The following is a 23,152-nucleotide window of genomic DNA, read 5'->3' on the forward strand; positions in this document are numbered from 1 at the left end:
GTACTTAGCCAGCTCAGGCTCCACTGCAATCTCAGCTGGCATCACTCCACATTTCTCTGTTTTCTTGGTATTATTGTTCTTCTTTTCCTTCCCAGTAGCCTCTGGAAATAGGTAGTGCAAAAGTTGTACAAGACTTCTACAATCAAACAAGAAATACACTAACGTAGATCTGACATGAATTGTTTATGAAGAAACCCCGGGTTAGAAAAAGGTCTAAACCGGCTGTTGACGCAAACTCACCTGTGTTATTGTGTTCAGGTGCTCCGGGAACTAAGTAGTCTGGTATGTCCAGTGAGTACACCTCTCTTCTGAATTGAATCTCATCATCCTCTTCATCTTCTATTCTGGTGAAGAGGTTCTGATGAGAGGGTTGCTCAGTACTATCCAACTCCAGAGGGGTATTCCTCTCTGAACTTTCTGGAGGAACCTCTGAACCTGAAGACAGATCAGGACATGTGATCTGCAAGTACAAGACACAAGCATGAGCAATAAACACTACATCAACAGAGAAGCATGACAAGTTTGACAACAAAATAATACTTTACAATAGGCTTAATCCGTGCTGAAGTCATTTCTACTGGGCCTGCTGGATGATGGAGCCATTTGCTGCAGACAGTAAAAACAGCAAGTCTTGCCCAGAAGATCAATTCAGTGAGCTCATACAGAGAGATGAGTGGAAAAGCACAGCATTTAAGACCTCCCACAGTGTGACACTACTTTATAATGTCTCAACTCAGTGTCAACTCAGTAGAAACACACGGATATCTACTTCAATGGTGGGGGAACCTATAACTGTAGGTAAAGAGAGTCATTAAGTTTCTCCTTGAAGTGCTGTTTGTGCACACTCTAGTACTTTGACAAGTTTCCATTTCTTTGGGATAAAACAAATCCAGCACAGTCAGCAAACAGAGAAAAGCAGCATTTCCTAGCTTCTCTATTATGGTGTGAATAAGCATCTGAGTTTATAGCAACCAACTGAACCCTCTGAAGGTCAGCTAGTGATGTGAACTTCCTACATCAGCCGTCCAAAGGTAGTCTTACCAATGAAATGTGACTGACTCAAATAAGCGGATGATACATGAACTTTAAACAGCACGGCTACCCTTGAACCAGTGCAGTGTGCCGGCGCATTGTAAATAAATTCAGTCGGACGAAAACAGTGGCTGCACGTTTAAAGAGATGCAGTGTGTCAGAGGAGGGCAGCACTGACAGGGAGGGGTTGGGGGGATAGGAGGGGCTCCTGTGGAGTCTTGGCTGCTCTCCCATTCTCTCCTCTGCCAGCGGACACTGAGTGAACACTGAGGCTGAGGCTACAGGCAGCAGAGTTAGACATGATGCAGACCTCTCTGACAAAGCTTCCCCCGGTGTCAACCACAGCACATCCTCCTCCTCACCACACTCATCCACTTGCTAGTCAGAAGCTGCTATGAACTGTGGGTGTGTGCTATAACTACCCAGCTACCACCCAGTTACTCAACCCTGCGGCCCTATATACATACATGGAATCACTGGTCACTTTAATGTTTACATACTGCTTTACTCATCTCATATGTACAGTGCCTTGCGAAAGTATTCGGCCCTCTTGAACTTTGCGACCTTTTGCCACATTTCAGGCTTCAAACATAAAGATATAAAACTGTATTTTTTTGTGAAGAATCAACAACAAGTGGGACACAATCATGAAGTGGAACGACATTTATTGGATATTTCAAACTTTTTTAACAAATTAAAAACTGAAAAATTGGGCGTGCAAAATTATTCAGCCCCTTTACTTTCAGTGCAGCAAACTCTCTCCAGAAGTTCAGTGAGGATCTCTGAATGATCCAATGTTGACCTAAATGACTAATGATGATAAATACAATCCACCTGTGTGTAATCAAGTCTCCGTATAAATGCACCTGCACTGTGATAGTCTCAGAGGTCCGTTAAAAGCGCAGAGAGCATCAGGAAGAACAAGGAACACACCAGGCAGGTACGAGATACTGTTGTGAAGAAGTTTAAAGCCGGATTTGGATACAAAAATATTTCCCAAGCTTTAAACATCCCAAGGAGCACTGTGCAAGCGATAATATTGAAATGGAAGGAGTATCAGACCACTGCAAATCTACCAAGACCTGGCCGTCCCTCTAAACTTTCAGCTCATACAAGGAGAAGACTGATCAGAGATGCAGCCAAGAGGCCCATGATCACTCTGGATGAACTGCAGAGATCTACAGCTGAGGTGGGAGACTCTGTCCATAGGACAACAATCAGTCGTATATTGCACAAATCTGGCCTTTATGGAAGAGTGGCAAGAAGAAAGCCATTTCTTAAAGATATCCATAAAAAGTGTCGTTTAAAGTTTGCCACAAGCCACCTGGGAGACACACCAAACATTTGGAAGAAGGTGCTCTGGTCAGATGAAACCAAATTTGAACTTTTTGGCAACAATGCAAAACGTTATGTTTGGCGTAAAAGCAACACAGCTGAACACACCATCCCCACTGTCAAACATGGTGGTGGCAGCATCATGGTTTGGGCCTGCTTTTCTTCAGCAGGGACAGGGAAGATGGTTAAAATTGATGGGAAGATGGATGGAGCCAAATACAGGACCATTCTGGAAGAAAACCTGATGGAGTCTGCAAAAGACCTGAGACTGGGACGGAGATTTGTCTTCCAACAAGACAATGATCCAAAACATAAAGCAAAATCTACAATGGAATGGTTCAAAAATAAACATATCCAGGTGTTAGAATGGCCAAGTCAAAGTCCAGACCTGAATCCAATCGAGAATCTGTGGAAAGAACTGAAAACTGCTGTTCACAAATGCTCTCCATCCAATCTCACTGAGCTCGAGCTGTTTTGCAAGTAGGAATGGGAAAAAATGTCAGACTCTCGATGTGCAAAACTAATAGAGACATACCCCAAGCGACTTACAGCTGTAATCGCAGGAAAAGATGGCGCTACAAAGTATTAACTTAAGGGGGCTGAATAATTTTGCACGCCCAATTTTTCAGTTTTTGATTTGTTAAGAAAGTTTGAAATATCCAATAAATGTCGTTCCACTTCATGATTGTGTCCCACTTGTTGTTGATTCTTCACAAAAAAATACAGTTTTATCTTTATGTTTGAAGCCTGAAATGTGGCAAAAGGTCGCTGAATACTTTCGCAAGGCACTGTATATACTGTATTATATTCTACTGTATTTTAGTCAATGCCACTCCAACATTGCTCGTCCTAATCTTTATATATTTCTTAACTACGTTATTTTACTTCAGATTTGTGAGCATTGTTGTGAATTGTTAAATACTGCTGCAGTGTTGGAGCTAGGAACGCAAGCATTTTGCTACACCCGCAATAACATCTGCTAAATATGTGTATGTGACCAATACAATTTGATTTGATTTGATTAAAAGGGAGGGTGACTATTGGTATTGCTATCAAAAATAATTTCAGAATAATTGGTCAAATGTTTACAGGGCTTACTTTTTGAAAGGTCTTGCTCAGCTTGGGCTCTGTGATATCTCCCTCTTCAGTAAAGAAGGTGTGCTGGTTGATGTGGCAGGATGCTCTCCTACCGCCACGTCGCTTCCTATTCCTCCCAGCCTTCCCACCCTGGTGGTGCCTGGGGCTTAAACTTCAGCACACTCTCAAACCTAATACGCCAAAACATGAAAAGAGATTGATTATGTGAGATTGTCCTCTTAGAATATCATACAGATAACTGGTCTCTGTTCGAAATGGCACCCTATTCCCTACATACTGTAAAAGTGCACTACTTTTTGACCAGGCTGGTCAAAGGTTGTGCACTATATAGAGAATAGGGTTCCATTTGGGATGTAGCCCAAGTCTCATGTAGTAATGGTCACGTACATGGGGTCGTGGCTGCACTTTAATCACAGTTTATCCCAGGCTTCCTCTACAGACATCTGAGGGTTCTCCTCCACCTCCAGTTCATGACTGTGTCAATCAATAGATCAGTAGACATCATTAGCCTAACAAACAATCACAATGATTGAACAAGGCTACATCCCAAATGGCACCCTATTCCCTATTAATGTACTACTTTTGACCAGAGCCCTATGGGGTGCCATTCGGGGGGGGGGCATGCAGAACAATTTTGTTAAATTTCACAAATAATTGTGTAGGCTTAATCATATATCAGTCCCCAATACCAGCCTTTGGGTTGGAATGGACCATGTGATTCTTACTGATTTACATCTATACAGATTCTACAGAATCTATTTACAGAATCCTTGGTTAATTGAAACACGATGGAGTGTTTATCATTGGACATAAACATCTCCTTAGATCAAACTGAAATTGAAAAAGACAGTGGATAAGCACTTTCATTCCTTCCCCAGGCTGACACTTTTACATTCAATGCATAATAGTCAATATTTCAAACTTTTACAGCTTGAACCATAGTCCAATTCAAACCCATAGGAAAAAATGTGTCAGTCACTGTCAGCATATGGCAGCCAATTGAAGCAGTGATATTCAGTAATACTATATTGGTTGAGCAATAGAGGACAATACTGAAAAATGCAGCAAGGTATGGATATATGCATAAATGATGTCATGTAGCTTACCTCCACTTTACTTTTGCAATTCTTCTATGTGACGTTTCATCACCTTCACTATTAGATGCTCTTCTCTCACTTGATCCATTGTTATTTTTCCGGGAACACCCATCCTGTGTCTGGAGGGAAGAAAGGTGTACATTCATTTATCCCTTCAACATTACATTCTACATTCATGTTTTCTGATCAAAAGGATAAAAACAGGGAAAAGGAAGTTGGCATGTGGTATAAAACATTGCTACAAAGCCAGATAAAAACAGATATACTATGCCATATAAATGAGGGCAGTGTCGTGTTGTATGGGATCAGTCACGGACAGGATGGAAAATCCCAGAGGAGAGGGAGAGTCAGGCAGTGGTGCGCGCCACTGTTCTCTATGACAAGAAGAGCCATTAAAAATGCATGGGCCTGTGTCACATGGTCCTTTCATTCAAAAGGAACACATATTTTGATAAATACTCTGACAGAATCAATGCACAGTTTGGAAAAAGCCCAGAATTACAAGGACTAAAATACGTTTTTAAAAACGAGGTCTGTTGGACATAAAGTCATTTTGAGTAGAACATTGGGCTGCCTGGCTACTCTAATGACATTGTTAGGTTCTTGATATTACCATTTGGGAGATAGCAATCATTGCTATGTCAATATAGTTTCAGTCTCCTCAACGATACAGAATAGTTGATTAAACTGAGAAACAGAAAAGGCATGTATATAGGTTGGTGGGGGGACTCACCTCTTGACTCAGTGGGCTTAGTGTTTGAGGAGGCAGCTCTTTTGCGATTACCACCATCACCCAGGTTTATCATCATTTCCACTGACATGGTCTGCTTGCTATTGGCCATAATCACACTGGTCAGCTACCACTGACAAAAGTCTGTCCAATCAGATCGATCACTTCACTAGTGCCCGCCTGACTTCACTTCAGCCCTCCTCCAAACTCTGACTCCCCTGGGTCACGACAGGGAGTCGGCTCTCCATCGGCGCTGCTTGACTAGTCAATGACTATTGCCAATGCTTACAGTGCCTTGCGAAAGTATTCGGCCCCCTTGAACTTTGCGACCTTTTGCCACATTTCAGGCTTCAAACATAAAGATATAAAACTGTATTTTTTTTGTGAAGAATCAACAACAAGTGGGACACAATCATGAAGTGGAACGACATTTATTGGATATTTCAAACTTTAACAAATCAAAAACTGAAAAATTGGGCGTGCAAAATTATTCAGCCCCCTTAGGTTAATACTTTGTAGCGCCACCTTTTGCTGCGATTACAGCTGTAAGTCGCTTGGGGTATGTCTCTATCAGTTTTGCACATCGAGAGACTGACATTTTTTCCCATTCCTCCTTGCAAAACAGCTCGAGCTCAGTGAGGTTGGATGGAGAGCATTTGTGAACAGCAGTTTTCAGTTCTTTCCACAGATTCTCGATTGGATTCAGGTCTGGACTTTGACTTGGCCATTCTAACACCTGGATATGTTTATTTTTGAACCATTCCATTGTAGATTTTGCTTTATGTTTTGGATCATTGTCTTGTTGGAAGACAAATCTCCGTCCCAGTCTCAGGTCTTTTGCAGACTCCATCAGGTTTTCTTCCAGAAAGGTCCTGTATTTGGCTCCATCCATCTTCCCATCCATTTTAACCATCTTCCCTGTCCCTGCTGAAGAAAAGCAGGCCCAAACCATGATGCTGCCACCACCATGTTTGACAGTGGGGATGGTGTGTTCAGCTGCGTTGCTTTTACGCCAAACATAACGTTTTGCATTGTTGCCAAAAAGTTCAATTTTGGTTTCATCTGACCAGAGCACCTTCTTCCACATGTTTGGTGTGTCTCCCAGGTGGCTTGTGGCAAACTTTAAACAACACTTTTTATGGATATCTTTAAGAAATGGCTTTCCTCTTGCCACTCTTCCATAAAGGCCAGATTTGTGCAATATACGACTGATTGTTGTCCTATGGACAGAGTCTCCCACCTCAGCTGTAGATCTCTGCAGTTCATCCAGAGTGATCATGGGCCTCTTGGCTGCATCTCTGATCAGTCTTCTCCTTGTATGAGCTGAAAGTTTAGAGGGACGGCCAGGTCTTGGTAGATTTGCAGTGGTTTGATACTCCTTCCATTTCAATATTATCGCTTGCACAGTGCTCCTTGGGACGTTTAAAGCTTGGGAAATCTTTTTGTATCCAAATCCGGCTTTAAACTTCTTCACAACAGTATCTCGGACCTGCCTGGTGTGTTCCTTGTTCTTCATGATGCTCTCTGCGCTTTTAACGGACCTCTGAGACTATCACAGTGCAGGTGCATTTATACGGAGACTTGATTACACACAGGTGGATTGTATTTATCATCATTAGTCATTTAGGTCAACATTGGATCATTCAGAGATCCTCACTGAACTTCTGGAGAGTTTGCTGCACTGAAAGTAAAGGGGCTGAATAATTTTGCACACCCAATTTTTCAGTTTTTTATTTGTTAAAAAGGTTTGAAATATCCAATAAATGTCGTTCCACTTCATGATTGTGTCCCACTTGTTGTTGATTCTTCACAAAAAAATACAGTTTTATATCTTTATGTTTGAAGCCTGAAATGTGGCAAAAGGTCGCAAAGTTAAAGGGGGCCGAATACTTTCGCAAGGCACTGTATATAAATGTGTCTTTTTCAAAGCAGGATATGAAATCCATGGTATGGAGAAGATTCCCGATGAAGGAGCAGCTCTTATAGTCTATTATCATGGGGCTATTCCTGTTGACTATTATTACTTTCTGGCAAAGGTCCTCATTCAAAAGGGACGGATTGTTCACTCAGTCGCTGATTACTTTCTGTTCAAAGTTCCAGGTAAGATCTTCACAGTTCCATTTCCCAGTATCTAAATATAAAAGTGAGATGTTACATTCAGCCCTCTGTAGTTGATCAGTAAAGTGTATAGCCTATAGTTGCCATAGTCCATTCTTACTACATGAGCCACTTAGACCCTAAAAGCAGGACCTTTTATTGTTCTCTGTAGGGTTCAAGCTGCTGTTGGAGGTGTTCAGTGTCATCCACGGACCCCAGGAGGAGTGTGTGAAGGCCCTAAAAAGTGGCCACCTCCTGGGCATCTCACCTGGAGGGGTGAGGGAAGCCCTCCTCAGTGACGAGACCTATCAACTGCTCTGGGGGAAGAGAAAGGGCTTTGCACAAGTGGCTATCGATTCCAAAGTGGTACATATGGGTTTTTGTCTTCTGTCTTTGTTCTCACAGGATGTGTCCCAAATGGCACCCTATTCCCTATATAGTGCACTACTTTTGCCTGGGAGGGTGGAGGTTCTGCTTTTCCTCCTGGCCCCTCACTGAGATCAAATCAAATGCAACCTTGGTGCTTTCAACAGTGGAATCATAATTCTCCACCTGGAGTGAAGGTGGATCTTCTTCATCCAGATTCTCAGGAGCTGCTTCCCAGTGGATGGCATTCTTCCTCATCAACTTTCTCCCCTTCAAGAGAGAGAGCATCGGAGCAACATTATCTTTTTTCTTTCTTTTAGGTGGACTCTATGGTGACGGACAGACATAGGCAATGTTTACTTGCTACTACGTACAGCTCTTTTCTGTGCAGAGGAACTTATGAACTCCACAGGCAGTCCCATGCTTGCCTTAAGTTGGGCTTCTTCATCGATCGGTCCATCCTCCTCTTCAGCCTCTTCATCTTCTGACAGCTCTTCTCCATGCTCATCCTCTGCCTCTGAGAGTGCAACAATAGGCAGAGTTACAGACAAAATCTTCAGTTTTCAAAGCTTGTGAAAAAGTCATCAAAATGCATGTCAATGTCAATCATTAAAAGGTGTGAGGTATGTCCAATGATCTATACCAATTTACGATCCCTACACACCGGGAGAAATAGAAGATAGTGAAAAGTGAAAACAGTGCAACACAGTTGACATTGAGTGTTGTACTTGTTGTGAGCTAACTTACTTACTGTACAAAAGCTCTTTAGCACAATCAATGTATCGTCCCATGGTCATCTCCAGCCAAGCTCATTTGGCAAAAAAATAATGTCGACAACCACATTCGATCTTCCATTATCAATCATCATGTGGTTCACACTTGCTATCTGATCAAATCCAGACATAAAATATACAAGCTAGCTAACATAAAGCCTATTCTACTGGAGTTCATTCCACACAAGTTGTTTTGCCTCGATGACATTCGTTCCTGCTTGTGTCACATGAATAAGGAACCGGTTGAACAAAGAAGAAAATAATCTGTCATTTTCCTGCTATCGACTTTCCAAAGGGATCAAACCAGTGCTAAAAAAGTATGTAATTATTTCATTAGAATATAGTATTGTTATTTATGCAATAACTAGTATAGATGTCCATGCAGTAGCTGTACTAACGTTAGCTCGTTATGCATTGATGTCAATGCTAACGTAATTGAGGTCATTCAGTCTCAAGAACTAGCTAACGTTACCACAGACAGATGTATATCTTTGTACCTACTGTGTAAATTAAACGTTTGCTAGGTAATCGAGGGAAATGCGATTCATAACGAGCAGCTTTTTCATTACTGTGTCTAGTTTGCTAAGATGTCTAGTTTTAAATTGGACTTTAAAGTTGTAGCTCACTAGCTAGTATGCTATTCGCTAGCTAGTTATTACAGCGCGTTAACGAGTGGCGTCAAGACAGTACAAGGCTAACGTAGCTAGCTAACTCAGCTGTCACAAGGGGTGAATGCATGGCATTTACTTTCATTTCTCTTTAGAGTCTGGCCCTGGAATGATCTGTCCCCAGTATTATTTACGCTGGAAGAATAAAAGGTTTGTGACGTATTTACCCTTTGAAGAACTTATAGCTAGCTAGCTACATTTTATAATTTTTAATTCAGTGATGCTGCAAATACCATTTAATTACTTGCTATTTGGGTTGTTTATCAAATAGCTGAACTTCATCTAGCTAATTGTTCATTTATGCATGCTGATGTCATAATTTGCATATTAACCAGCATGTGTAAAACATGCTCTCATTGTATTTTGGTTTACTTTAATGTATTGCTATTTTACATTAGTCCTCTTCTCTCCATTCTATACTCCAGGCCTGCCCATTGGCAGATGGTGTCCTCATTCGACTTGGCTTCCTTTGGGAGAGGCTAACTGTGGCAGGCAGGCAGTATGTCAAATGGGAACGAGTCCTGCATGTTTGGTGATAGAGATGATTTTCTAGCCTGCCTCTGTCACACATTTGAGGAATGGTCAGGACTAGGACCACTGGAAGACTATCTGAGCTATCTGGAGTACCTGGCCTGGGTTTTCACCCCTCTGGTTGTCGTTTTCATCTTGCCCTTCCTCATTGTGATCTTCCTCTACCTTTCCATCCTCTTCCTCCATGTGTACAAACACAAGAACCAGCTCAGGGAGGCCTACTCCAACAACCTGTGGGATGGGGCTAGAAAAACGCTGGCAACGTTATGGGATGGCCACGGGTTCATCTGGCATGGTATTTATACAAGTGGCGAAGTGGTCTAAGGCATCACTACAGACCCTGGTTTGATTCCAGGCTGTATCACAACCTGCCGTGATTTGGAGTCCCATAGGGCGGCGCACAATTGGCCCAGCGTCGTCCGGTTTCAGATTTGGCCGGGGTAGGCCGTCATTGTAAATAAGAATTTGTTCTTAACTGAATTGCCTAGTTAAATAAATAAACACAAATTATACGTGTGTGTATATGTCAGGGGATGTTGCAGGGTGTTTGTTTATTGCTTGTTTACCTCCGCTTTACCATGACAATGACTATTGCCAATGCTTATATAAATGTGTCTTTTTCAAAACAGGATATGAAATCCATGGTATGGAGAAGATTCCCGATGAAGGAGCAGCTCTTATAGTCTATTATCATGGGGCTATTCCCATTGACTATTATTACTTTCTGGCAAAGGTCCTCATTCAAAAGGGACGGATTGTTCACTCAGTCGCTGATTACTTTCTGTTCAAAGTTCCAGGTAAGATCTTCACAGTTCCATTTCCCAGTATCTAAATATAAAAGTGAGATGTTACATTCAGCCCTCTGTAGTTGATCAGTAAAGTGTATAGCCTATAGTTGCCGTAGTCCATTCTTACTACATGAGCCACTTAGACCCTAAAAGCAGGACCTTTTATTGTTCTCTGTAGGGTTCAAGCTGCTGTTGGAGGTGTTCAGTGTCATCCACGGGCCCCAGGAGGAGTGTGTGAAGGCCCTAAAAAGTGGCCACCTCCTGGGCATCTCACCTGGAGGCGTGAGGGAAGCCCTCCTCAGTGACGAGACCTATCCACTGGTCTGGGGGAAGAGAAAGGGCTTTGCACAAGTGGCTATCGATTCCAAAGTGGTACATATGGGTTTTGGTCGTCTGTCTTTGTTCTCACAGGATGTGTCCCAAATGGCACCCTATTCCCTATATAGTGCACTACTTTTGACTGGAGCCCTATAGGGAATAGAATGCCATTTTGGGACAGACAGTACATGTCACTTCTTACTCTCACACAGGAGCATAACTTTATCTGAAATCCTCTTAGATATTTAATGTCTTCTTTACATTTTTCAGCCAATAATTCCGATGTTTACTCAAAACGTCAGGGAAGGATTCCGATCTCTCGGAGGATTAAGTATGTATGCTTAACTATTAATTTTAATTGCAGTGTAACTTATTTTATTTTAACTTTATTATAGCTCAAATTAACATGAACACTTTATATTTCTCAGGCTTTTTCAGATGGTCGTATGAAAAGTTCCGCGTGCCGATGGCCCCTGTTTATGGGGGTTTTCCTGTGAAGTTTCGTACATACCTAGGCAACCCCATCCCATACGACCATAACATTAGTGCAGCAGAATTAGCTGAAAAGGTAAGTCATTATGCAACTGTAATTTAATGGTTACTTACTGTCTGACATGTAGTGCACACAAAAGTCAAATGATTGGGAAAGACGGGGTCAGAGAATTTTCCTTTTCTGATTTGCAGACACAGCAAGCAGTTCAAGCACTCATTGACAGACACCAAATAATTCCTGGGAATGTCCTTCGAGCATTACTAGAGCGATTCCACAGCAGGCGTAAAGACAAATAAATATCCTTTTGAATAGCCTTTTGTTAGTTAAATGAAGCAGTTACTTGTTTTTAAGACAAACTGTTAAGAGTATTATCAGGTGATCAACTGAATGTTTAACTGATTCCCGGTTTCTGTTATTTCACTATATTAGTACTTTTTACACTCAATTTGTCACAAACCAAGTACAGAAAATAAGGTAAATTGTAAAGGTGTCATAGCCTACAACTGTAATTATAATGGTTAATGTCAAATGTGCAAATTGAAGACATTTGTGCATTGTTGTATGATCCCACAATTGATTTGCACAAGTTGTTCAAAGTTCCACTGGCAACAATTTCAATTTAAGAGGCCTTTCTTTTGCTTAACAACTGCAAATATTGGAACAATATAGCAATTGATTTACATGGAACAATATAGGTATGGAGACTGGGCTGTTTAATTTTCTTTCATCTGTGTACAATGTTTGACTTTTGATTGAAATTATTATATAATTTCTTTATTTTGGGGATTTTGTACATTGTATTATGTAGGTATGTACTGTAGGCTATGCACTTTTAAAACCTATTGAGGTCATTGTCAGTGTGATTCAAGATGGAAATTATTTGTAATGTTACAATAAACATGTTTTAATGTGTTTTTCTGGTTACAAGTAATTCCTTTAAAAATACTCTTTATACACTGAACAAATTTAAACAACATATGAAGTGTTGGTCCCATGAACTGCAATAAAATAAAACATGTTCTATATGTACAAATAAATACAAAAATGTACAACCCTGTTAGTGAGCATTTCTTATTTGCCAAGGCAATCTATCCACCTGACAGGTGTGGCATACCAAGAAGCTGATAAATAGCATGGTCATTACACAGATGCACCTAAAGGCCACTCTAAAATGTGCTGTTTTGTCACAAAACCCAATGCCTCAGGTGTCAATTGGCATGCTGACTGCAAGAATGTCCACCAGAACTATTAATTTCTCTACCATAAGCTGCCTCCAACCTCTTTTAGAGTTTGGCAGTTCATCCAACCAACCTCACAACCGCAGACCACATGTGTAGTGGTGTGGGTCAGCGGTTTGCTGATGTCAACGTGAACAGAGTGCCCGGTGGTGGTGTGGTTATGGTATGAGCAGGCATAAGCTACGGACAACAAACACAATTGCATTTTAATGCACAGAAATACCATGATGAGATCCTGAAGCACATTGTGAGGCCCATTTTTTTAAGGTGTCTGACCAACAGATGCATATCTGTATTTCCAGTCATGTGAAATCCATTGATTAGGAACAAATTAATTGATTTCAATTGACTGATTTCCTGTAAGTCAGTAAAATCTTTGAAATTCTTGCATGTTGCGTTTTATATTTTTGTTCAGTACTCTTAAATGCAAATGGCGCCACAGACAGTATTTGGGAAGTGGTTTCAAACAATATACATTTTTCTTTAATAAAACCTCTGGGTAACTTTTCTGCGCTAGTGTTTTTCAGGATTGTAATGTTTCAATAAGACTGATCAAGTAATTATTTCTGGCATATACAGTATATCACAAAAGTGAGTACACCCCTCACATTTTTGTAAATATTTGAGTATATCTTTTCATGTGACAACACTGAAGAAATGACACTTTGCTACAATGTAAAGTAGTGAGTGTACAGCTTGTATAACAGTGTAAATTTGCTGTCCCCTCAAAATAACTCAACACACAGCCATTAATGTCTAAACCGCTGGCAACAAAAGTGAGTACGCACCTAAGTGAAAATCTCCAAATTGGGCCCAATTAGCCATTTTCCCTCCCAGGTGTCATGTGACTCGTTAGTGTTACAAGGTCTCAGGTGTGAATGGGGAGCAGGTGTGTTAAATTCGGTGTCATCGCTCTCACACTCCCTCATACTGACTGGTCACTGGAAGTTCAACATGGCACCTCATGGCAAAGAACTCTCTGAGGATCTGAAAAAAAATATTTTTTGCTCTACATTAAGATGGCCTGGGCTATAAGAAGATTGCCAAGACCCTGAAACTGAGCTGCGGTTTAACTGAACAGGTTCCACTCAGAACAGGCCTCGCCATGGTCGACCAAAGAAGTTGAGTGCACGTGCTCAGCGTCATATCCAGAGGTTGTATTTGGGAAATAGACGTATAAGTGCTGCCAGCATTGCTGCAGAAGTTGAAGGGGTGGGGGTCAGCCTGTCAGTGTTCAGACCATACGTCGTACACTGTATCAAATTGGTCTGCATGGCTGTCATCCCAGAAGGAAGCATCTTCTAAAGATGATGCACAAGAAAGCCCTCAAACAGTTTGCTGAAGACAAGCAGACTAAGGACATGGATTACTGGAACCATGTCCTGTGGTCTGATGAGACCAAGATAAACTTATTTGGTTCAGATGGTGTCAAGTTTCACTTAGGGGCGTACTCACTTTTGTTGCCAGCGGTTTAGACATTAATGGCTGTGTGTTGAGTTATTTTGAGGGGACAGCAAATTTACACTGTTATACAAGCTGTACACTCACTACTTTACTTACATTGTAGCAAAGTGTCATTTCTTCAGTGTTGTCACATGAAAAGATGTACTCAAATATTTACAAACATTTGAGTGGTGTACTCACTTTTGTGATATACTGTAAGTCAAATGTAACTAATGTTTAAGTTCACTGTAATGTGTAGCCTATGCTAAAACCCACTTAGTGTATTTTTTTGTACTAACCTGTCGAATAAAAACACTGCTCACTGATGCCAATCCAAAGGTGAGAATTACCTAATATTTCCAATAAAGAATAATGGGATTTCTTCAATGGCTTTTGGGGATATTTCTCAGCAGACAAACTCCATAACACTCACATCTCACAGTGATGAGCAACACCACAGACTCCATAACACTTACATCTCACAGTGATGAGCAACACCACAAACTCCATAACACTTACATCTCAGGCCTGCAGAGATCTGAGTTATGGAACATTGTTGGTATCCACATCACATATTGTACAGCTTATTTCAGTCCAGTACTGTCTAGTTATGAGGCTTTGACACCTGTACAGCTCTCCCTGTCTGTCCTGATATCCTGTTCACCTATTCGCCTCTGGTGGGCTGCAGTGGCCACTGGTTGTGTCCCAAATGGCACCCTCATCCATGTAGTGCAGTACTTTTGGCTAGGGCCCATAGGGTCTGGTCAAAAGTAGTACACTAAATAGGGAATAAGGTGCTATTTGGGACACATACATTGTCAGTGGATACAGCCTCTTCAATAATGAATGAAGAGGTAAATTGCACCTATTATCTAGTATGTCATCATGCAGAATGTACATTTTACCCACACCTACCTATTTGCATACTGTATACACACAGTATTCAAAGCCAAGAACTCAATGCACTTAAATGTATCGGTGTGTAAATGTGCTGATCTTTTGTTCATTCACTGCCCATTCTGCAAACACTGCATTATATCAATAACAATGCTGTTGGAAGGCTGTATAACCAGTGGCTCTAGTGAAAATATATGAATCATGGTATAATACATTACCATTATTCCCATATCTTTAGAGTTGCATGCACATAATGTGACAACCTGTGTTACCAAAACATAAATTATCTAAGTGGAGGCTGAAGAAATGGCCACAGTGTACTTTATTAAATTAATTTTGGTACTTTGTGTTGCATTAGAATCAAATAAAAATTTACAAAAATTCAATATATACAAAAATGTCATGTTCTGTTTTTACTGTTCAATTTACAATAACATTAGTTTAATTCTGATTGAATGCAGTTCAAGCACTTCAGACTTTCATTACACAATGCAACTTACTTAAAATACCAATAATTAACAGTTTTTTAGTTTTTTTGCATTTTTGTCATTTAATACATCACATACACCACACTATTTTAATCTGTATTACATCATATGTAACTGCCATCTTGTGGCGGCGACCTCCAGTCAACAGACACCCTTCACAATCAGGACTCTGAGAGGAATGTTCTTTTAACATGTACATTTGCATACATTTATTTACAGTTATATAGTTTTGTTTTTCAATTACTATTGTGATCTTCCATTTGCAACTGAGACACTAAGGACATCTGTACACTATGCGTTAGAAGTTAACAAAATGGAATGACATTCCTATGTTCATTTGTTACTGTGCTTGTACTAATGTTATATTGGCTACAGTAGGGCTGGAATAGTATGATACAATACATCACTGCTATTTGTCTACATTACTAGTATCTAATGTTGATGAATACCTCAGAACAAAACTCAACCCCTAATAATGGATCCAAATCAATACATAATATTAGTAGCTCCTTTTGTTGGAAGTCTTCAGTATGACCTACTACAAGAAGGACAATTCCATTTCCTGGGTCAAGGGTTCTCATTTAAACTGTGAGTTTAATAGGTCTATCTTGCATTGTGGATAATTATATAATAGTATAAGCACAGTAACTGTATAGAAACACATTGCTATTGGGTCGTGAACAGAGAACTTTGATAAACCTAGAGACCTCACACCACTTTGATCATCATAACCACAAAACCAGAGGACAAAAACAAATCCTTATGAGATTGAAATAAATTAAACAAAAGCATAGAAATATTTTCTTAAGGCAAACGAAACAGATATAGGCCTAAGCAGCTTAAATAGTCACAACCATGAATTCCTCTTAAACAATGAAGCGGGTTTGTTGACAAGTGCATTTTCCTGTTGTCTCAGTCTGCTTGCTGATGCACTTACAGTGGTAAACAGAATACCATCCACCATCAAAACACTGAACGCCTTATCATTTGTTTCACATTTGGATTTATGCTCTTGGTAAGAAGATCAGTACAGTATCATGTGTCAATGACGTCAGAGGAGGGTATTCTGTTCAGAAACCAAGTTGAGGTAGGTATATGTACAATTTACACACTTTTTCAGAGATGATGATGAACAATGGTAGTCTGAGATTAATCCCTGGATGTGCTAAAACATGTATTTATTTATTTATATTAAAGAATAATATGCCTTCCTGAAAAGTGTTTCTGTATAGATGGGTTTTACAGATGGTGTAATAATAATTTCATCATTATCACCCATAAGACCAAAGGAGATTTTCCCACTCCGTTGTGACAACAGAGAATGTATTTTTGATGTACTAATAATGACTCTTTTGACCTTTCCTGACCCTCTGCCCTATAAAAGTGACTGACACATATTCATATTTGACCCTAAGCTCAACACTACTTTTTTCTAAAGATAGAAATCGTAGAACATTGGCTAGATTGTAAGTCTCGCACAAGTCTCGTATTTTTACAGTGCCAGTGTATTCATCCCCCTTGGCATTTTTCCTATTTTGTTATATTACAACCTGTAATTGAAATGGAATTTTATTTGTATTTCATGTAATGGACATACACAAAATAGTCCAAATTGGTGAAGTGAAATGAAAAAAATTACTTGTTTAAAAAATTATAAAATATAAAAAAACAGAAAAGTGGTGTGTGCGTATATATTCCCCCCCTTTGCTCACATAATTGGATAAATAAAGTCCACCTGTGTGCAATCTAAGTGTCACATGATCTCAGTATATATACACACACAACTGTTCTGAAAGGCCTCAGAGTCTGCAACGCCACTAAGCAAGGGGCACCATGAAGACCAAGGAGCTCTCCAAACAGGTCAGGGACAAAGTGGGGGAGAGCTACAGATCAGGGTTGGGTTAGAATTTATTTTTCTGAAACTTTGAACATCCCACAGAGCACCATTAAATCCACTATTAAAAAATGGAAAGAATATGGCAGCAAAACAAACCTGCCAAGAGTTGGCTGCCCGCCAAAACTCACAGACAAGGCAAGGAGGGCATTAATCAGAGTGGCAACAAAGACCAAAGATAACCCTGAAGGAACTGCAAAGCTCCACAGCGGAGATTGGAGTATTTATCCATAGGACCACTTTAAGCTGTACACTCCACAGAGCTGGACTTTACGGAAGTGTGGCCAGAAAAAAAAGCCATTGCTTAAAGAAACAAATAAGCAAACACAGTTTGGTGTTCGCCAAAAGGCATGTGGGAAACTCCCCAAACATATGGAAGAAGCTACTCTGGTCAGATTTTGCATTTAGGCCATCAAGGAAAACGCAATGTCTGGCGCAAACACAACACCTCTCATCACTCTGAGAACACCATCCCCACAGTGAAACATGGTGGTGGCAGTATCATGCTGTGGGATGTTTTTCATCAGCAGGGACTGGGAAACTTCTCAGAATTGAAGGAATGATGGATGGCGCTAAATACAGGGAAATTCTTCAGGGAAACCTGTTTCAGTCTTCCAGAGATTTGAGACTGGGACGGAGGTTCACCTTCCAGCAAGACAATGACCCTAAGCATACTGCTAAAGCAACACTCGAGTGGTTTAAGGGGAAACATTTAACTGTCTTGGAATGGCCTAGTCAAAGCCCAGGCCTCAATCCAATTGAGAATCCGTGGTATGACTTAAAGATTGCTGTACACCAGCTGAACATATCCAACTTGAAGGAGCTGGAGTAGTTTTCCTTGAAGAATGGGCAAAAATAATCCCAGTAGCTAGATGTGCCAAATGTATAGAGACATACCCCAAGAGACTTGCACCTGTAATTGCTGCAAAAGGTGGCTCTACAAAGTATTGACTTTGGGGGGGGGGGGGGTGAATAGTTGTGCACACTCAAGTTTTCTGTTTTATTTGTTTGTTTCACAATAAACATATTTTGCATCGTCAAAGTGGTAGGCATGTTGTGTAAATCAAATGATACAAACGTCCCAAAAAACTATTTTAATTCCAGGTTGTAAGGCAACAAAATAGGAAAAATGCCAAGGGGAATGAATACTTTCGCAAGCCACTGTAGAGGTGGTGTACTGGGTGAGTCCAGTGGGTGTTCATTTGGATGGGACTGACAGCAGTTGTTGTATCTGTACATTTTTCGCAATGTACATGAATACTGTGGATATTACTGTATGAGGACACAGTCTCACACACACCACTATTCTGAAAAACAAGACTCGCGTTGTCTATTTGTGGCCGTGACCCCAATAAATCATAAACACTGGGACTCCCACTGAAAATGGAAATAGCAGTTGAAAGCAAATAATGGGATATGAACAAAACATGATAAAATCTCATGTTAACATGGATCAGATTGACTAAAGGAAAGCAACACAAGCTAAAGACGTGCAAGGTGACATTGAGAGAATAATTTACTACATGTTTTATTGATGAGGAGATGGAACCAGGCCAAGTGACCTTCAATGATTCACTAGTTAATGATGAGCAATTCATTTGCCCTCTTAAGTGTATCATCAATAGCAGACCTAAATAGAGAGATCCCAAGATAAAATAGAACAAAAGCACCAGTGTTGTGCCATTCACGATAATTTGCTCATTTCTAAGCCTGTGCTTTCTTGATTTCCCCCTGTGCCATTTGGTTTCTGTCTTCATTGTAAATAAATAAAAATCTGCTTTTTAAAAAATTAACCTTAAAACACAGACAGGTTAATGCAGGGGTGTTAAACTCATTTTGCACCACAGGCTGCATTCAGTCTTCACCAAGGTCCGGAGAGCCACACTTAAAATTGGTTATATTTCCTCGCCATCAAAGTTTGCTGAAAATTGCCGTCTATCCATCGCTTTTGGATTTTTTTATGCTTCCTGACTGTCTAGCTTTTCGGTGGCTGATCTGTGGCATGTTTTACTCGACTCAATTAAATATTCAGAAGTGAATGTTGCTACATATTCAAGAGACTCTCTAAAAACGTTCTTTTTGGTAATACATGCAGAAGCACTGGGTAAAATCATGTCCACAGCTCTGTTTTCTTGGAGTTGAATTCGGTGTAGAGCAGCATAAAGAGACTATAAATGTAAGTCCATTTTCATTTTTACAGTTTCATATTTGTTGTTGTTGTTGTTGCCATTTCTATGTCGATTGAGATTGTTTTTTCTCAGAAATAATTCTACATTTTTTATTCATATTTGTATTTTTTTAAACACTCAAACAGGCCAATCAAACAATTGAAGGGGCTCATCCACACTGAATTCAACTCAGAAGAAGAGCTGTGGACATGATTTTACCCAGTGCTTCTGCATGTATTACCCCCAAAAACTTTTTAGAGAGTTTCTTGAATGTGTAGCGGCATTCACTTCTGAATATTTAATGCAGTTGAGTAAAACATGCCACAGAACAGAAGGGAACAGACATAACTAAGACAATTTGTGTGATGTCGCAACAACAAGGCAAATGATGTGAAAGCAAATTAAACCAAGAATTTCCCACATTCGAACGGATATGAATAATTCAAATAAGACATTTCAACAAAAACAATTCAACAAAAATAAATCTGAGCCATTCAGTAGAGATTTAAAATCTAGCTCTAGTTGAAAACAACAGGCACATCTTTCTGGACTGATCAATGGCCTTTTCTCACTCTCACATTGAATATCATGGTTTCCTTCCCTCAATGTGCTCTGATTAATTCCACAGAAGTTTTGTGCTTGTTTTTTTCCCTCCTCCTTGTCACCCTCTTCTCTCCATAGTTCAAACGAACAAGACATAAAAAAAGAAGCGCTTGTGACCTAGAACTGAAAGAGAAGCTACACACTTTCTTTTTTGTGAAGACACCTTTGCAAGATATTTGAAGATATTTTTTAGATATCACATCCACAGTCATAGTGCCTGGGGCTTAAGTCGGAGCATAAAAGGTGAAATACTTGTTGTTTCCTGCTCAAAAGACCATCTTGACACCATTGATGTTGGATGTTGACAGCTACAATGATAGTGGTATACACCCTAGAATTGGTACTGATCTTGTGTTGAGTATAGGCTACAGCAGCCTTTCACACCATAGTGCTGAAGTGCATGTCTCTAGTTCATTGCACGACAATATGTAGCTGCAGACAAACCGACCACTGATTGTAGCATCTACACATACCATCCTGCGCCATGCTTTTCCTCTCTTACAAGCACGCATGAGCGCGCACGCATACACACACACACACACACACACTTCCTCCCACACACACGGATGGCAATACACTTTTACATCAGTTAGGTAAAACGTAAAAAAGAATGCGGCATCTATGATGACAGTAGATCCTGCAGGTGCTTCAGTTATGAGAGTAGTTTGGCTGAAGTGGCTGCTCGTTTGTCTCTTATCCTCTCCTCCTGTCCGTACAGAACAGCACTATGTGGCCCAGCAGACTGATCCTTATCAGCCATATGGACGCATGGCAGCCCAGACCACAGCTGGACGAGGCTGGACTGTAAATAGGAGCTGCCAGGAAGGTTTTCTTGGCATGCCACCTTTTATCCAGGCGAGAACAAAGATGAGGTTTGTCCTTCAGTCTCTCCACAATACACGAACATTCCGGTTTTATTTAGCATATAAACAGCATGATTACCAGGTACAGTACTAAGCTTCTTCAAAGTAAATAGCAGTTCTGCCCTGCCTGAATCTACTAATATCCAGTTACTGGCAGTCACAGCCACAAAATCCAGTAGTTTCAGACCTTTTGGCACTAGGACAACATGGCTGATGAAATCAGATCAGAAGTCATGGGCCAGTACACATGTAAAGTATGACAGACACAAAGCCCTACTCATGTCGCTAATTACATCACGGACTATGCGTGTACTACTTTGTTGCCTGTTTACTTTGAATTAGAAATAACTAGAACCATCCTAAATATGAATCAGGACCATTAACTGACCTTATTATTCTTATTTTTGTTATTCAACACGTCCACTATATCAGGGGATATTACTTGTATCTTATAAATGTAAAGTACATATTTGCAGGTCTAAGATGTTGGTAATAGAAATTAATGTAAATATGAGATATCATAGGTAAACATTAATAACCTGTTGTAACCTGTTACGAACCTTCATAAGGATCTGTTATGAAAGGGCATGATATCATTCATTAGAACACTGCTTTTATTCTGATAGACTATTGGGCTACATTTTTTTTATGTGTATGTGTGCGCAATGGCCTTTTATCAAATAAGAGATTCCCTGACGGACGTAAGTAAAATAAATAAAAAATAAAATACAATAACAACAACATCAACCAAATAAACCCAAAAAGAGGAACTCTGTTTAGAAAACATGAATATATCCCTCCGTCACATCAACTAATAATATGTGTCTATTCTTGCCCATGACAATCAACATCATGGTTCAATGCTAGTATCTAGAGTGAGAGAGAGCTAATAACTTATTATTGCCACAGTCCTGCTGTAAATCCAAGTTGATGGTCATCCTTTGTTACGGTTTTGCATTTCCAAGGATCCAACATCCAAGCATCCAACATCCAGGCAGCAGTGTAGGGCTACAACGTGGTCTCATACTCCAGGCGCTCCTGAACTGTAGTGTCATCTTTGTACTGGAGTCTGGGCGGCGTAGGGGAGCAGTCGATGGCCAGGATGGCCTTGCGTATACTCCTGTCCAATACGTGCCTCTCCCAGGCCGGATAGCGGTTCCGACACAGGTCTATTTTGATGACTGTCTCATCGATGCGTGGGGCACGGGAGGACGGCGTGGAGGGGGCGGTGGGTCTCACCTGAAACACGGGCATGCAGCCGTCCCTCTCTGTGTATTTGCCGTCCCTGCCAATGGTGCCGTCCCCCGATATAAGAGGCACACCACGGTTGGACCTCAACGAGTTGGTGGCCCCCTCAGCGGGCAGCGTGAAGGCAGCCGTGGGGTCGTCCAGCACGAGGCTGGGTGAGCGTCCGAATCGGGGCCCGTTGGGGTGAAAGAAGGCGTAGTACATGAGCATGAAGACGATGCCGGTGAGGAAGCTGCTGAAGATGACACAGAGGGCGGGGACGGCGAAGGCATCGGTGCTCTGAGGGACGCGGTACAGGTACCACAGGGCACTCAGAGCAGTGTTCTCCAGCAGGATCACAAAGTAGTAGATGAAGAGCCGACACCGAGTACGACCCTCCTTCACATTAAACCAACTGAAGATGTAGATGATCCCCACGACCATGTCGAAGACAATCTCCTCCCACTTGGTGATGCAGAACTCGGTCTCACAGTGGACTATCCAGAAGGTCATAATGCACCAGTGGAGGACGATGAAGATACCAAAGTAGAGCTGGAACACGGAGGCGAACAAGGCGAAGGTGATGACCCGGGCGGCAATGGTGAAGAAGTGCCAGCAGAACTGGATGATGACGGCCAGGTAGCTGATTGGCTTCTTATCATCCCGGGAGTCTCGTAGGGCTTTCTGATAGGATGCCAAGGCCCAGGCCAGAGACACCAGGGAGGCAGCCGCTGTCATTCCTACGGAGACACAGAAAGGACAATAAAAACTCATGAGATTCGCAGTCACATTCACAGGTATAACATAATCAGAGAGTATGGTAACTTAAACTGTTATAGACCTATATCCATCCTGCCCTGCCTTTCTAAAGTCTTTGAAAGCCAAGTTAACAAACAGATCACCGACCATTTCGAATCCCACTGTACCTTCTCCGCTATGCAATCTGGTCTCCGAGCTGGTCATGGGTGCACCTCAGCCACACTCAAGGTCCTAAACGATATCATA

At 41.0% G+C, this 23,152-nt stretch overlaps 2 protein-coding genes and 1 long non-coding RNA gene across 7 annotated transcripts in view; 1 reads left to right on the plus strand and 2 right to left on the minus strand.

Annotated features, from left to right (window-relative positions):
- Nucleotides 1–63: 63 nt before the first annotated feature.
- LOC110530333 lies at nucleotides 64–5,617 on the minus strand. Of its 2 annotated transcripts, none has more exons than XR_002474508.2 (5): nucleotides 5,296–5,617; nucleotides 4,572–4,681; nucleotides 3,466–3,635; nucleotides 241–460; nucleotides 64–101 (listed from the first exon to the last, which is right to left on the minus strand). It is a non-coding gene; the product is annotated as an uncharacterized LOC110530333 (long non-coding RNA). The 2 variants fall into 2 exon arrangements; XR_002474507.2 differs by having other exon boundaries at nucleotides 4,572–4,936.
- A 3,094-nt stretch (nucleotides 5,618–8,711) lies between these two features.
- On the plus strand, nucleotides 8,712–12,238 carry LOC110530334 (transmembrane protein 68). Of its 4 annotated transcripts, none has more exons than XM_021613295.2 (8): nucleotides 8,712–8,845; nucleotides 9,292–9,346; nucleotides 9,622–10,022; nucleotides 10,357–10,524; nucleotides 10,694–10,887; nucleotides 11,104–11,164; nucleotides 11,262–11,401; nucleotides 11,518–12,238. In XM_021613295.2, the coding sequence occupies exons 3-8, from the start codon at nucleotides 9,698–9,700 to the stop codon at nucleotides 11,620–11,622; spliced, it is 993 nt and encodes a 330-aa protein (XP_021468970.2). In that variant the 5' UTR covers nucleotides 8,712–8,845; nucleotides 9,292–9,346; nucleotides 9,622–9,697; the 3' UTR covers nucleotides 11,623–12,238. The 4 variants fall into 4 exon arrangements, with proteins under 4 accessions (XP_021468970.2, XP_021468971.2, XP_021468973.2 ...); XM_021613296.2 differs by having other exon boundaries at nucleotides 9,622–9,695; XM_021613298.2 differs by lacking the exon at nucleotides 9,622–10,022.
- Nucleotides 12,239–18,328: 6,090 nt separating this feature from the next.
- The window catches only part of LOC110530335 (XK-related protein 4), a 62,752-nt gene continuing 57,928 nt past the window's right edge, over nucleotides 18,329–23,152 (minus strand). The window contains exon 3 of the mRNA XM_021613300.2: nucleotides 18,329–22,887. Coding sequence (XP_021468975.1) covers nucleotides 21,929–22,887 — 959 coding nt within the window. The 3' untranslated portion in view covers nucleotides 18,329–21,928. The remainder of the gene's footprint in view (nucleotides 22,888–23,152) is intronic.

Source organism: Oncorhynchus mykiss, chromosome 8, assembly GCF_013265735.2.
Source record: "Oncorhynchus mykiss isolate Arlee chromosome 8, USDA_OmykA_1.1, whole genome shotgun sequence".
NCBI lineage: Eukaryota > Metazoa > Chordata > Actinopteri > Salmoniformes > Salmonidae > Oncorhynchus > Oncorhynchus mykiss.

What these genes read in the sequence shown, in the direction of transcription:
- LOC110530334 (XM_021613295.2), top strand. Translation starts at nt 9,698, where the DNA reads ATGTCAAATGGGAACGAGTCCTGCATGTTTGGTGATAGAGATGATTTT. An exon ending in CCGATCTCTCGGAGGATTAA is followed by an intron (nt 11,165 to 11,261) that starts GTATGTATGCTT and finishes TATATTTCTCAG; the next exon opens with GCTTTTTCAGATGGTCGTAT. An exon ending in CAGCAGAATTAGCTGAAAAG is followed by an intron (nt 11,402 to 11,517) that starts GTAAGTCATTAT and finishes TCTGATTTGCAG; the next exon opens with ACACAGCAAGCAGTTCAAGC.